The following is a 15,549-nucleotide window of genomic DNA, read 5'->3' as shown; positions in this document are numbered from 1 at the left end:
CACTAAATATTACTTCTCTATCTATCACATTTGAAAACCAGTTCCCATATGAGGCAGTGGCATCCCTCAATTGCATCTGGAGCAATATTTGACAGTTCATGAGGTATTTCACAAGGTCCAATTCCAGGCTGGATCACTCATTGTCATTTGATATAAGCCATCTATTATGGGGGATGAATGATGTGTGGGTTGTCCACTGAACAAGCAACTGACAAACAACCAGGTCACTGAAACAATGTCTACAATCCTTATGCAACTTATCATTACCTTGGTTTGATGGCACGATGCTGGAATTACATTTTCACTTTTATTGCAACAATATTAGAATATAAAATACATTTTATTCTCTATTGACAATCACGTGGCGCGCACGTTTCACAGGAATTCGGCAGTGCGATTACATTTAAAGTTTGCGAATGACGTGAATGGAGCAGCGTGAATATTTTATTTCGCCCTGGAGTGAACACGATATTAGAGTGCATTCTGGACCAAACCCGACAGGTCAGTCCTAATCAGATTTTGCTGAGAATGTAGATTGTAGGCAGTGAGTAAATGCATCCAAAAACATGTCAGTGTATTGCTCAAACTGTAAATTGTATATATATATATATATATATATATATATATATATATATATATGTATGTGTGTATATATATATATATATATGTATGTTTGTATAGTAGACAGTAGAGTATGGATCAACTAAAGAGGAATCTCTTTACTGGAGATGTGGAGCAGCTGTCAAATATATCCCAAAATGCAGCTCTATCAAACATTTCTTAGAAGTTCTCACAGTCTAAACTTTCATTAAAGGCTAGTCTATGGCTGCATCTCATAAAATGACTGGCTTCTCTCCTGTATATCTAACAGTTACACTGTTACTTATTCCATATGTACGGTACGTAGAGAGAGTCTCTTCACTCAGAGAAGCGCTGGGTTTTACAGGCTGCTTTTTTCTTCCGCTGTCGCTCTGCAGAAGTTAACTCAGAGTCAACTTTGGAGAACGGCCAGGGGATTTTCTATGCTAATTTCAAGGCTGCTGCTCTGCACTTGCGTACCGATATCGCAAGACATTTTTTACCTTGACGAGAAATCTCGTCACATTTTAATCTCGCGAGATCTCGTGGGGACGAGATCTCATCACACGTCTAGTGTGCTTGCTTTATGCTTAGCCTTAGCATAAAGCAGTGACATAAGCTAATCAAGAAGGTTATGAATAATGTGAAGGCTAGCCCTAGCTGAGTCAACATTAGCTGTGCTAAATTTGGAAATAACGGCACAGAAGCTAAGCAATGTAATGTTACTGCTGTGGACGGTCGCTACGTTAGTTTGGATCCGAAAGTCAGATGAAAGATGGTTAAATGATTAAAACTAGAGTAAATAGTCAAGCAGTAGCAGCGCTACAGTGGCGTTACTAGTTTAACCAAAGATCTCTTATACTAAAGAGAGTGCATTTCAAGCAACGCCAGTGGTATGGAACGGTACACACTTCCTGTCTCCTAAAGGGGCGTGGCCTCGTTTGAACGTGTAGTGAACTTTGTGTGGATGGATGAAAAGTTAGAAGTTTGAATAATTTATGAATATGTTCTTTTGCTAACGTTAGATATTTACAGAGCTGAAAGACACATTTAGCATCACAGAGATTAGTTTTGTTTGGCTGTTCACGAACGTTAGCTGACGTTAGCGTCTTTGTGTCGCCAGATCTCGCGAGAGTTTGCTCCTGAGACAGAAAGAGGTCTCAAACAAAGGGTTGAAAAATGCCATTTTAGTGTCAGAATGTTCTGGAGATATGTGGCTTGTGAGAAATGGGTCCGGTATTTACTTTGGTGACTATGGGGCGAAAGGATCGCTGAGAATCTGTGTTCTTTGCCCGTTGGAATCAATACACTTGGACCTGCCGCTAGTCTCCTAAAGAGGCGTGGCCGTGACGGAGCCCATGTTACACAGATACAGGAAACTAGTCTGAGTTGGGTTCTAAACCGTCTCTGGTTTAACTACTTCTCAATAGTGTTGCTGTTTTCTGAATCAAATAGCTCTTCAGTAGACTAGCTCTTTGACAAGGTGATATATGGCAGAGTTAGTCTGAAAGAAAACTAAAACTGTGCCGCCGATATGGAAACATTTGGGATTTAAAGCTGATAAAGATTGTAAAGTGTAAGACACTGCAGGAAAAAAAGTCATGGCTTAGAGATGCATTACTGCCACCAAGTAGACTCAAGTCGCTACCAGGCCTGGAATTTCCAATTTTAGGGGCAGGGCCACTTTGGTGTGGCACCTTTTTTGACGACACAAAAGCCAAATGCCTGGAAATAATAATAATTGTTTTTAGTAAGATTTATAAAACAGAACCAAGTGTACGTGTGGCTTTTTAAATCTGACTGAAATCTGAATGCACATGTGTATTTCTGTCTTCAGCTGAAAAATCAGCTGGGGCAGAGCAGAAGGGGCATCAAGGCCACTGTGGCCACAGGTGCAAATGACGTCATATGTGCGCAACATGCATGGTGTGTGTGTCATTCTGACACTGTTTGTGCCACTGTGTCCCTACATGAACCATCATGCAGCATGTGTGAGCAGGAGACGAGTGGACGCCTGTCCTGTACGTCGGCTCCTATACAATCTATGGTCAGATCGTCGTCCAGATGCTTTCCACATTGTTTTTACGTTCATATGCTTATGCGCTGCGCCTAAGCCTTATAATGGCAGGGAAAACCAGTACTGAAATAACAGGGCTGGCCATCATCATCTCCCTGAAAGAATAACCTTTCAAAATGTGTTTATTAAATGTTTCTGTTCTTAGACAACCTAAGTGAAGCCCTGGAGAAGCTGAAGCTAGCGTCCACAGATAGTGCCACTGACAGCGTGGAGAGCTGCCTGGACTGCCTGCTGAAAGCACTCGCCAAAAACAGTGAGTAGATTTCCATTGTTGTAAGTTTTCCGTAAAGGTCTCTGGCAATCGCCTACTCTGGACTTGGTGTGTGTGTGCGCGTGTGCGTGACAGTGTGATAAGAAAAGAGCAGAATCGTGTGGAAATGATATGGGCACAAAACCCACTACAGGAGTCCACCACCATTAAGAATAATGGTTCAGTTTGTCATCTTATCAATAGTGACATTCTTTCACCAGAAAATGTGCATTCCATTGTAATTGAGCACTGTAGCCCCTGACTACATTTTAGGGGCACATGTAGAAGATTTTGGGGGCGCACACCTTAAAGTGGACATATTATGCTTTTCCGTATTTTCTGTCTACAATGTTATAAATGTGCTTTTTCGTTCCGTTACAATCTAACGTTAGCATACTGCTAGCTATTGAATAGCTGCATGCTAACGCCAGATAGCTTTAATATTGGTGGCCTATGTTGGTCATTTCTCCCCAATTCCGAGTCACATTACTGCTGGGACATGTCCAGTTGTGTAGTATTTGGTTTAGAAGCCTTTATTGGGTATTTTTCACGTTACAAAGTCCTGCTATACCTCCTCTGAACTGGAGCGCAGTGGATATCCCAGGAAACACGCTGGCCAATCAGAGCAGACTGGGCTTTCTCGGGAGGGGGGGGGGGGCTTAAAGAGACAGGCGCTCCAGCAGAGCGTCTCATACAGGAGCAGCAGCCATGGGCAGTATGATACATACAGTAGACATTAAAGCATGTAAACATGTCCTAGTACAAACACAAAAAACAAGTATGAACCTGAAAATACTATATGTTTCCCTTTTAAATCAACCTACAATTTCAACATGAAATTAAAAAAGAAATGCAGTTAAATTTGCAGGTTGCACATGTGCAAGTAGTTGTTAAAATCCTCGCCTAATCTTAAAAACGTTTGCCCAAAGAAATTGATACGGCTACTGCATTGATACTGAGAATATTTAGTCACCTTGCATTTCTGAGAAGCATGCATTAATGTCATTGAATATCATCACTTTTTTTCTCCTGCAGACACCGAGGCCAGTGTGAAGATCCAGGAGATGGGCATTCTTCCCCTGCTCCCCACCCTGCTAAACCCCCAGTCCTCCTGCACCCCTAAAGTAGCCAACATCATAGCTGAGGTGGCCAAAAATGGTGAGGTTCAGTTTCCAAGCCCATCCACCCAGGAACATCCTGACTTTCTGTTCCTCCATTTGTCAGGATTTCATTTTTACACTTTCTATAGCTCTCATCCTTTTTAGTTTTTTCACGTTTTCTTCATGAATGCATTATTTGGTGGAACAGTGGAGCAACCGTGTTAGTAATGGATATTTTAGAACTTTTCTATGGATTGAAATATTTCAAGAATCAGACAGTAGTGTGTTTGATTGACAGACCATTTCAGACGAGGCTAGTTTTAGCAGCCCTCTTTGGCATTTCAGAGCTAAGCTTATCACTGACTGAGGTTATTGTGTAGGGACACAAACCTTGCATAAGTGCAGTGTCAGAGAGCTTCAAGTTTCCATAATGGAGGGGAAGCTTTTAAAGTAGAAAAAAGCAGGCATGAATAGAACTTGGGGCAAGAAAAGGTTAGGATAATGAATGGGTTTTTAGCAGCTTGCAAGACGGCAGCTAATGATCCCTCCCCAGCAGTTTGCCAAGCTTGGCAACAACCTGCTGGCATTTATCTGTCACTGCTTCCGCAAAGGTCTACAAGCAGCCAAGTGACTGCTGGGCTAAAGACAACTCCCTTGCTGTCTGACAGTTTGAACTGATGTGATTGTTTAAAGCTGCACCAGACAAAAGATATTGTAAAATCATCAGAATCAGGAAAGGTTTATAGCCACGGTTATGGAGTTACACTTACGAGGAATTAGCCTTGGTGGTTGGTCCATACATAAACAACCATATTAATATGAAATAAACAGAAACAAATGTGTACAAAAAGCTGTTTAGCATAAGATAAAAAAGGCTGAATGGGTTGACTGCACAATATGAAAAAAATATATAGTATGTGCAATGGGTAGTTGTATAGCATATCTGACTTAGATTAGCACAAATCATTACCACAACAGAGAATCCCCACTTAATGCTCTTAACCTAGACAGTTTTATACTGACCTGATATCTGTTATACACCTTTCCCACTTTCAGAGTTCATGCGGAGTACTTGTGTTGAAGCCGGCCTCATCCCTCCCCTTATTCAGCTGTTAAACTCCAGCGACCAGGAGGTTTTACTGCAGACTGGCCGGGCTCTTGGCAACATCTGTTATGACAGCCGTGAGTAGGACTTTGCTTTGCTTAGATTACACTGAATCCCTCATGAGCCTTGTCATCACCAGCACACAGTAATAGAAAATACCTCAACAAAATGATTCTTGCTTTTGGGCTACAGTAGACAAACTTTTGATGTTTAACAATGTATTTCAGCTACAGACACCTTTATTCAGTGCATGCAGGGAAATTTTGTTGAGCTCTAATTAACCAGATTGCATTTACTACATTTGCATAGAGGGCACTACAGACGCTCCCTTGCTGTCTGTTAGGTTTGAACCCTTCAGTTGAGTTTCCTCTGACATCGAAGCAAATAGTTTATTTGGTAGTCTCACATTGCCAGACCTTCCTCTACAGCGCTGCGGAGGAAGGTCTGGCTAGTCCACACAGCATTCCTGGATGGGAGAAATGCATGCTCTGGTTTATTGGAATTTCTGTAAACCAATCTCAATCGTCATGGGCGGCGCCTCTGCAAAATAGCCTTGTGAAGGAACTTGTTTTGGTGGATCATGTGTACGTTCAAAAGTAGTTTTAGTCGTGCAACAGAAAGCTCAGATTGGACAGATAGTCTAGCTAGCTGTCTGGATTTACCCTGCAGAGATCTGAGGAGCAGTTAACCATAGTCCTCATAAATCCACCAGAGGTTAGAACGCCAACACAAAGGAAGAGGAAGGGGACAGACATCCAGCCGAAAAGGAGGACATTCGGTGGAATTTCTGCCGGTACCGGAGCAATCCCGGAAGTGGAACGTCGTTGATATCGACTAGTTAATTGTAAACACATAAGCTGTTTTATTATTGTAATATAATCAGAGGAGGCTGGTCCGTAGAGGCAGAGGAGGTTCCTCCTCTATTTGTGAGAGGCAAGAGGGAGATCATATAATAAAAAAAGAGTAATTTGTTGAAATAAACCATTACCAAATCTCAGTATCGTTTAAATTTCTTTTTAAATATTTGATTAAAATGCTTCAACAGTGACACCTGCAGGTCAGGAGGGGGAAAGGGCGGTCTGGAGAGCAGAGGAGGACAAGCTCCGTTGGGCGCTATCTCCTATATCAATTTAATGTCTTATTTTTTTATGCTCATCTGTTATTGGCCAGAATACGTAATATGATGCTCCAAGGGAGGACGTCCTCCCTAACCAATCAGCAACCAGAATACAAGATTGACATTGCGTTGGTCCGGTGATAATTTCCTAATTTCATCTTCAGTTCTAAGTGTGAGTAACTGGCACTAATCTTTTTTATAGTCAATGGCAGTTAAGCGATCGTGATTCATACAGTAGCATATAAGAAAATACAGTAAATTATAACGTGCAAATTATGAACTAGCCTAATTTTAAACACATCGCTAAAAAAATCATTTTATTTAGTTTCAGTAGCTACCTAACATTACTTGTGTTAGCCAACGCAACAGTTAGCTTGTTGTAGCATCCCGAAGGACCGTAAGCTAATGAGTGCATGTGGGGCTCCTCTGCTGGTGCTGCCACTGTCCGGGACTTGGGGCTGGACCCACAGCGGGACGACGGTGACTAACGTTACTGCCCAAGCCGATGTGCTGCTCTGCACTCGACAGACAGACGGCTGCCTGTCATGGAAGATGTTCAGTAGGGCTGTACCGAATACCATTTTTTGAGCTTCGAAGCTTTGGTGCTTTTCAACAACGAATATTCAAAGCTTCGGTGGCGGCGGCAGAGGTGGGAGAAACCAACATTTCCAACCGCACTTGAAGGCAGCTTTTGGAAAAAGAAAGAAAGTAAAAAGTGACGAAGCGACTGCTTTGTCGTTGCAGGACACAGTCACCTGTTGTTACACAAACTCCTGGGAAGTTCAGTGCTTGTCGTTACGGGACTGACAAGTCTTATAGCAGGTTAATATTACATGATTGTCCGCTGCAGGTTGACGTCGGGTTGACGTCGGCATGAATGCTCAGCCAGCCCCTCACTGTATTGGCATTATGCACGGCTGTAACTATCGTGTTACTATGTTTACTTTAATCAGATCGCCTGAAGACGACACCAGGCTGCTACAGTTTAACCATACGGACATCTACAAACATCAGACTGCTTGCTTGTAACTCAACATTCCTTTGTTCTTGGCTGAGATGGACCACATAGTGCTGCATTAATTAGCCAGCGCTAGCGGATATTTAGCAAGAATCTTAATCCCAACAAAACACCGATTGAGAACAAATTGTCATTTTCAACGACGACCTTCACACAGTTCCATATTCATACCTGGAAGCTGCCCAGTACTACCACAGTCTGATCTGATCACATTCATACTGGAAGCTGCCCAGTACCACCACAGTCTGATCTGATCACATTCATACCTGGAAGCTGCCCAGTACCACCACAGTCTGATCTGATCACATTCATACCTGGAAGCTGCCCAGTACCACCACAGTCTGATCTGACCACATTCATACCTGGAAGCTGCCCAGTACCACCACAGTCTGATCACATTCATACCTGGAAGCTGCCCAGTACTACCACAGTCTGATCTGATCACATTCATACCTGGAAGCTGCCCAGTACCACCACAGTCTGATCTGACCACATTCATACTGGAAGCTGCCCAGTACCACTATCTGATCTGATCACATTCATACTGGAAGCTGCCCAGTACCACCACAGTCTGATCTGACCACATTCATACTGGAAGCTGCCCAGTACTACCACAGTCTGATCTGACCACATTCATACTGGAAGCTGCCCAGTACTACCACAGTCTGATCTGACCACATTCATACCTGGAAGCTGCCCAGTACCACCACAGTCTGATCTGATCACATTCATACTGGAAGCTGCCCAGTACCACCACAGTCTGATCTGATCACATTCATACTGGAAGCTGCCCAGTACCACCACAGTCTGATCACATTCATACCTGGAAGCTGCCCAGTACCACCACAGTCTGATCTGATCACATTCATACCTGGAAGCTGCCCAGTACCACCACAGTCTGATCTGACCACATTCATACTGGAAGCTGCCCAGAACTACCACTATCTGATCTGCTGGCCACTGAGCAGCTGCACTGGAGCGGTTGGGGTTAAGGGCCTTGCTCAAGGGCACCTGCCGGTTTGGGGATTGAACCGGCAACCTCCTGGTCAGACACACTCTTCTTTAACCTTTAGGCCACCACTGACCACTTCAGGTGAGTCAAAAGTTTAATACTAACGGCATGAAATAGTGTTTTCTAGTTTAATTTATTGTGATTTTGAGATTACTACTAAATAGAAGGTACTGTAAAACTATACACTGCTTCTAAGTCAAGTGTTTGGGTCCAGGGACACCAGGGTCCGCTGGGCAAAACAGGGAATATGCCGCTGCAATTATATTACAATTCACAGAATATTTTCTCACTAACAGACAAGGAAGTTATGAATTGTAATCCTTAATTTTACCCTGCAAATAAACCAGACTAAAATTAATCCTAAATAAAATGCCAGAAATTAAAATGAAAGAAATAGATTGGTAATTGTGTTGATATTTTACTTCTGGCCTTACTAGCCACAGAGTCTGGCCAGCCTTAACCCTTTAAGCGCCAAAGTCGCAAAATTTCGACACGACGCGGTACTGAATCAAACAGCTGTTTTCTCTGAATAGAGTGTTATATGTCATTCATACTCCCCTCCACTAGTTGGCAGACATCCCGTACTTAGACCTTAGCTCAGAAATACGTCATGCTTCAATGCAAAATGTTCGAGAAAATCCCATCCAAACGTGACCTTTTTTGTCAAAAGCGACTAGCGACTTTTTCTGGTGTTATTGGAGACTTTTGTGGTGTTTGGAGACTCGTGAAAGCACGTATCACTCTGCAATTACTGTGCTCAACGAGGAGCGTTTGCTGCTGTGAGCCCCTCCCCCGTCCAAAAGCACTCACAGGCGGTCAGTCTCTCAGTAGCCTCGCGCAGCAGTCACAGCCTGCCGTCAGAGCAGAGAGGAGACACAGCATTCCGCGCCCAGGCTGCATTGAATCACGTATGCACCGCCGTTCTTGCCCTGGCTTACAGAGCGGGGTGTAAATGTAAATGTTTCTTCACTCTTACACAAAATAATTAGGGACACGACACGGTACTGAATCAAACTGCTGTTTTCTCCGAATAGAGTGTTCTATGTCATTCGTAGGCTACTCCCCTCCCCCGTCCAAAAGCACTCACAGGCGGTCAGTGTCAGCCTCGTGCAGCAATCACAGCCTGCCGTCAGAGCAGAGAGGAGACACACACCACTCCACTACTTAGACCTTAGCTCAGAAATACGTCATGCTTCAATGCAAAATGTTCGAGAAAATCCCATCCAAACGTGACTTTTTTTGTCAAAAGCGACTAGCGACTTTTTCTGGTGTTATTGGAGACTTTTGTGGTGTTTGGAGACTCGTGAAAGCACGTATCACTCTGCAATTACTGTGCTCAACGAGGAGCGGGTGCTGCTGGGAGCCCCTCCCCCGTCCAAAAGCACTCACAGGCGGTCAGCAGTCCCAGCCTGCAGTCAGAGCAGAGAGGAGACACACCACTCCGCGTCCAGGCTGCAAATGAATCACGCATGCGCATGGCCGCCGCCGTTCCCGCCCTAGCTTACAAAGTGGGGTGTAAATGTAAATGTTTCTTCACTCTCACACAAAATAATTATGCAAATTAGGCGACTTTTAGGACAGCCAATAGCTACTTTCCTTACTGAGCAGTTGTTGGGTGAGAAATCGGAGATAGTGTGCCACAAAGCTATTTATGCTGAAGCGGTATTGCTGGATTTAGGAGTTATTGAGAGAAAATGGCAAGCAAAAAGTTTACACTTAGTGAAGCGATGTGGCTCCTATTAGCTTATCCTGATTCTGAAGGGGAAAATCCACCTTTGGGAGATGATGATCGGTCGATTAGTGAGCGTGCTAGTAGAAGTAGCGGGGGGTGGTGAGAATAGTGCTGGGACCAGCGGTGTTAGTGTTCGCGCTTTCTACAGCGCCGGTCACGGTGCGTCAATATGCGGCAGTGGTGCAGCCATGCAACGCAGCAGTGTTCACAAAGCACCCAACACTAGCAGGGGGAGACGTGGGCGAAGTGTTCGTAGAAGGGCTGGTGGGCGCTGTAGAGGCAGCAGGGGTGGTCTAAATAGGGCTGAAAGTAGTGATGATGAGTCTTTCAGCCCTTTGCAAAATGGAAGAGGGGGCAGGGGTACACGAGGTCGCAGTGTCCATAGGAGAGGTGGACGTGGTAGAGGCAACAGGAGAAGGCAGAACAGGGCTGGAAATGATGATGTTAATGGTAATGGTGGCTGGGCTTACTTGAGAGATGAGGAATTATATCAGGACTGGATAAAGCCCTTTGATGAGCAAATTGGATATTGTGGTGACAGAGAGCTTAGCAGTGATTCAATTGATTGAATCAATTGATTTTTTGTCCCACATTACAATGGAGACAAATCGGTACGCTCATCAGTATTATATCACGGTTTCATGAATGGTGTGATGTCACTGTCCCTGAAATGAAAGCCTTCCTGTCACTGCATTTGTGCATGGGCCTGGTACATAAATCAGAGATTGAGGATTATTGGGCAGAATTTTGGCCAACTTTTACACCGGGATTTGGGAAAGTGATGTCTAGGAACAGATTCGAAATGATCCTGTCTTTCTTCCACTTTGCCAATAATGATGAGTATGTTGAGAGGGGCCAGTCAGGTTATGATAGACTGTTCAAGGTGCGCCCAGTAATTGACCTGATCATTCCACGCTTCTCAGCTGTCTATGGCCCACGCAAACAACTGTCACTGGATGAAATGACCATTGCTTTCAAGGGAAAGTCAACATTGAAAATGTATAATCCGAAGAAACCGGACAAATATGGTTATAAGGCATTTGTTTTGAGTGAAGCCAAGTCAGGATACGTTCTGCAGTGGTCTTTGTACACTGGACAGCATGGTGATGAGGTCACTGATTTAGGTGCCACCTACGTTCTAGTTCGGCAGCTGATGGCCCAGCACAAGGGGAAAGGGCATGAGTTGTATATGGATAGCTAGTACACGTCACCAGCTGTAGCAAATGAGTTGGCAAATGATGATGGTTTGTGTGGGACAGTCAGTAGCCAAAGGCGAGGTATGCCAAAGGCCCTGAGAAAGACCGAGTTGCCCTTGGCCAGAGGAGATGACCCAGTGTTCATGAGGCATGGCAAAATGTTGGCGTGTGCGTGGCATGACGTAAAGCGTTTCCATTTGTTGTCCACTCTTCACAGGAACTCGTGTGTCCGGAAACGGATCAGGTCCAAACATACGGACAGTGGGTTTAGAGCTATAAACAGACCTGTGTGTGTGGATAGGTACAATTCATTCATGGGGGGAGTAGACACTGCTGATCAGAGGATGAAAACCTACCTCTGTATGGTCAATGCCCATATCATTTACTGCAGCATGACTGCTGGTCCACACAAGCCACTGAAGGCCTTTGTGCAGGACATTATCACTTCTTTGCTTGAGGGCTTCTCCAAGAGAGAAAACAAAATACGGGGAAGGCGTTCAGCAGAGGGGGGAGAAATGCCACAGAGGCTTACAGAACGCCACTGGCTCCGTGAAACTGGCGATCGTCCAGACTGCATAGTTTGCTCCGATCGTACCCGTCCTAAAGGTCGTCATCAGACACAGTACAGGTGCAATCAGTGTGGGGTAGGCCTGTGTGCTGCGCCATGTAATGAGAGGTTCCACACTCTGACAAACTATAAACAGTGTCATCTGGATAGTCATTTTCAATATTTGTCTCATTTACACTTTGTCTCTATTTCAAACCACTTTCAAGCCAGAGCCTTCTGAAATTTAGGTGTCAAAATCTAGTATTTTTAAAAATAAAACCTGGCGCCTAAAGGGTTAACTTCTCTCTTGCTTTTGAAAAACTGGATGCGACAGCATCCCTCACAGCAGCTACGAAGATAATTTCCCAACTTTTAAAGTGACTGGAACCCTCCCACAGGCAGAATAACTCATAACACACTTCATTTTTGGCTTTGTTTTTAATAATTCAAGATTTTAATGTTTTTTGTTTTAACACTTTATAATAAGAGGGTGTTGTGTAAAATTCCCACTGTAACATACTGGGTTCTTCATCACCCCGCGTTGGACTGACAGACTTCCAGTGACATCACACACACAAGGTTAATTCCCACCAGAGCCTGCACTGATTGTTTATAAGAAGTCTTGTAAGCCATTTCTTGTCAATGCACCAAAACACTAAAGCAAATTCCTTGTATGCGAAAACCTACTTTGCAATAAACCGAATTCTGATTGTAATTTGTTTTACTGCTTTATTTTATGTTGAACACAAGAAAGTGAAGATAAGTAGCCAACTTGTATTAAATAACATGATGCCAGGGGTTGGTTTTCCTCCTGTCCTCCCTGATTCTTTTAGATTTTTTTGTGGCATTTTTAGGCCTTTATCAGATAGGACAGCTTTAGACCTGAAATGGGAGAGAGAGGGGGAATGACATGCAGCAAAGGGTCGCAGGTCGGAATCAAACTCGTGACCTTTGCGTTGAGGACTAAGCCTCTGTATATGGGCACTCTACCAGGTGATAATAATATTTGCAGTTGGAATGATGAACAGTGACAGTTATAGTAACAACAAAGGTAATGGAACTATGACTAGAAATAATAGTTGTAGCAGTTCAGGGCGTAGCAGGGCGTTACGGAGCATAGCAGGGAATAGCGGGTTGTTGTGGAACATAGTAACCCCTCGTTGCTCCAGAGGCGTGCAACCTCTGACATATATAGCAATTGTAAGTCGCTTTGGATAAAAAAAGCGTCAGCTACGTGACATGTAATGTAATGTCCTAGCCGGTCAGCAAGCGATTTGTCTGTCAGTGTAGGTTTCACTGTTAAGCAGGAGAGAAAACCTGTAATTGTACTCTGAAGGCGCATTCTCAGAGGCCTATTTTTTATTTAAATAGGCTATGCATTTTAGATATTTTTTCATTTGCATGTTTGGCAGCTTTATATTTTCAAACAGGGAAGTAACTTCTATCTGTATTTTATTTGATCGGTTTGTTTTAATAAAAGTGCTTGTGACATCTCACATGTGGCACTTTGTAAAAAGTACAGAGCTTTATATCATGTATCGCCATTCAGCCTAAAAATGACGAGATATGATTTTTGGTCCATATCGCCCAGCCCTACTTCACACAGCAGCCAGACTGTGGCAGTTCACTGTCTTTACTTAGTTCTTAAACTTGCATGCTATAACTACTAATACTGTAGACAGGCACGATACAAATCCAATATTTCTAACAGTTTGTTAGACATAATGAGCTCCCATTCTACACATTTAAGTACATGCTCATCTGCAACTAAAAGGCTTCAAATACCATATATGAATGAAGTGACAATATTATTGGACATGGCTGATGGAATATCTATATTTCTTAATGCACATGCCGTTAGCATACATTTGGCTATTGTGTGTTTAAACATGGAATAAAGGAAAGGTCTATGGAAAATGTAGTCTCGATTTTAAGAACCACGTGTGATAACACAGTACCCCATTTGTTTAGTGATAAGCAAACAATAAACTAAGGTATTGCTGTTTATCTGATAATAATACATTTGTTTGAAAATGATACATGAAAGTTTAATTAGTGAATGTACCAGTGGAGTATTTGAGTATTGACCTCAGGGAAGAGCAGCAGAATTTGAGCCTGATTTTACAGCCAGCTTTAGAGGCTTTAATCACAGCTGTCAGTTGTGGTGCATAGTTTGTCCTCTAGTTGAAAAGCTGGGTATCTGTGGAATCTGGTGGGATGTGACATTTGTTTGAGTGGAGGGGGTCTCAGCAAGCTGGCATGGTTGTATGATAGGCGCAGTGATCGTGTGGAGAAGCATCTGCTTTCTACCTTAAAGAAACGCACTGTAATATGGGAGACGTTGCTTTCGTAAAATAGATCAAACGGGATCTTCTGAAACCACTTTCAATAAAACATGATGAAAAGGGGTTCAACTGTACTGCTATTGTGGGGGGAAAACAGTGTATGTTGCATGCAATTCTACACCTGAAATGGGATGGGAGTATTTGTATGATTGTCCGGTTGTCTCTTTCGTAAAGAAATTAAGAACAATTGTCGGCCACAACCCCATGACCATAGGTGACGTGAATCAAGAACTTTGCCTTAAGCCTCATTTTAATCTTCACCATGTCGGTCCAGTACCAGTGCCATTCCTGCATTACTGCCAGTGCTGCGTGGATCTGCTTGTCGATCTTGCGCTCCATCCTACCCTCACTTCTGAACAGGACCCCAAGAAATTTTTTACTTGGGGCATCAACAATACAGTCTGCATGGAGTGCTGCTCGAGTCTGTAGAAAGGGCATTCACTTGTTTTTAACCCGGAATGAGCAATCCACCTTTTTTTGGCAGAGTACCATGGCCTCAGACTTTGAGGTGCTGACATCCCATCCCAGCTGCTTCACACTCAAACTGACCCTGGAGTTCACAGGTTGATTCAGCCAGCAAAACGTACTTTGATAAAGGAGATACCAACGAAAGCTTTCCACTCATTGGCTGCTCGTACATATGACGCTGTCCTTTGCAGAGTCCAACAACTAGACTGCTTGACATACTAGAGAAAGTGAACTTGCTCTGGTTATGCAAGGATGGATGGTTCTTATCAACAGCCGGCAGTCTCCTAAACCTTCTGTGTCCTAAACCTTCTGTACGTCCACAAAGCACGTTGTAGACTGTATGGACAATCACCCATGACTTTTCGGGTTTTCCTTGCTAGAGTAGGTAGTCCACTCCTCCACGACAAGGACGGAAACCACATTGCTTCTCCTGATCGTTAGGTGGACAGTTGGCTGAAGCCTCCTTTACCAGCACCCTGGTATAGACTCTTAGAGGGGCCGAGGTTTCACAACGATAAGACTGCAATAATGCAGTTGACTAATCAAATAATTAAGGAGTATTTTTTTAAGTAACTCTTAGAAGAGAGAACAACCATCCGAAATTCATTCCAAGTCAAAGAGCAAAAAAATGACTCCACCACAACAATACAGTCTGCATGGAGTGCTGCTGGAGTGTGTAGAAAGTGTCCATCTGGTGCTCTTCAGCTTGGGGGGTCCTTTGAAGGAATCTGAGGCACTCAAGGATAATGATGAATGCCTTTCATATCTCTTAGCTATTAAGTCTTTAAAACATGCCTACACGTAGCAAAAATGTTTTATTATGAAACTGTGTGTGTGTGTGTGTGTGTGTGTGTATGTATATATATATATATATATATATATATATATGCACTGCATTTACTGCACGCATATGGAGGCATCTTACTCTACTAAAAGTTGAGATGGCTACCAATATCATTTGTGGCATTATATAAATCTAATTTTAGATTCTTGAATAGTTTTC

At 43.3% G+C, this 15,549-nt stretch overlaps 1 protein-coding gene across 2 annotated transcripts in view; it reads left to right on the top strand.

Moving 5' to 3' along the window:
• The window catches only part of rap1gds1 (RAP1, GTP-GDP dissociation stimulator 1), a 40,344-nt gene that overhangs the window by 1,038 nt on the left and 23,757 nt on the right, over window positions 1-15,549 (top strand). For both annotated transcript variants that reach the window (XM_078276546.1, XM_078276545.1), the window contains exons 2-4: window positions 2,802-2,909; window positions 3,942-4,064; window positions 5,063-5,188. In XM_078276546.1, coding sequence (XP_078132672.1) covers window positions 2,802-2,909; window positions 3,942-4,064; window positions 5,063-5,188 — 357 coding nt within the window. The remainder of the gene's footprint in view (window positions 1-2,801; window positions 2,910-3,941; window positions 4,065-5,062; window positions 5,189-15,549) is intronic.

The sequence above is a fragment of the Sander vitreus genome, chromosome 19 (assembly GCF_031162955.1).
Source record: "Sander vitreus isolate 19-12246 chromosome 19, sanVit1, whole genome shotgun sequence".
Taxonomy (NCBI): domain Eukaryota; kingdom Metazoa; phylum Chordata; class Actinopteri; order Perciformes; family Percidae; genus Sander; species Sander vitreus.
The sequence above is the reverse complement of the archived record's forward strand: the minus strand, read 5'-3'. Positions and strand labels throughout refer to the sequence as shown.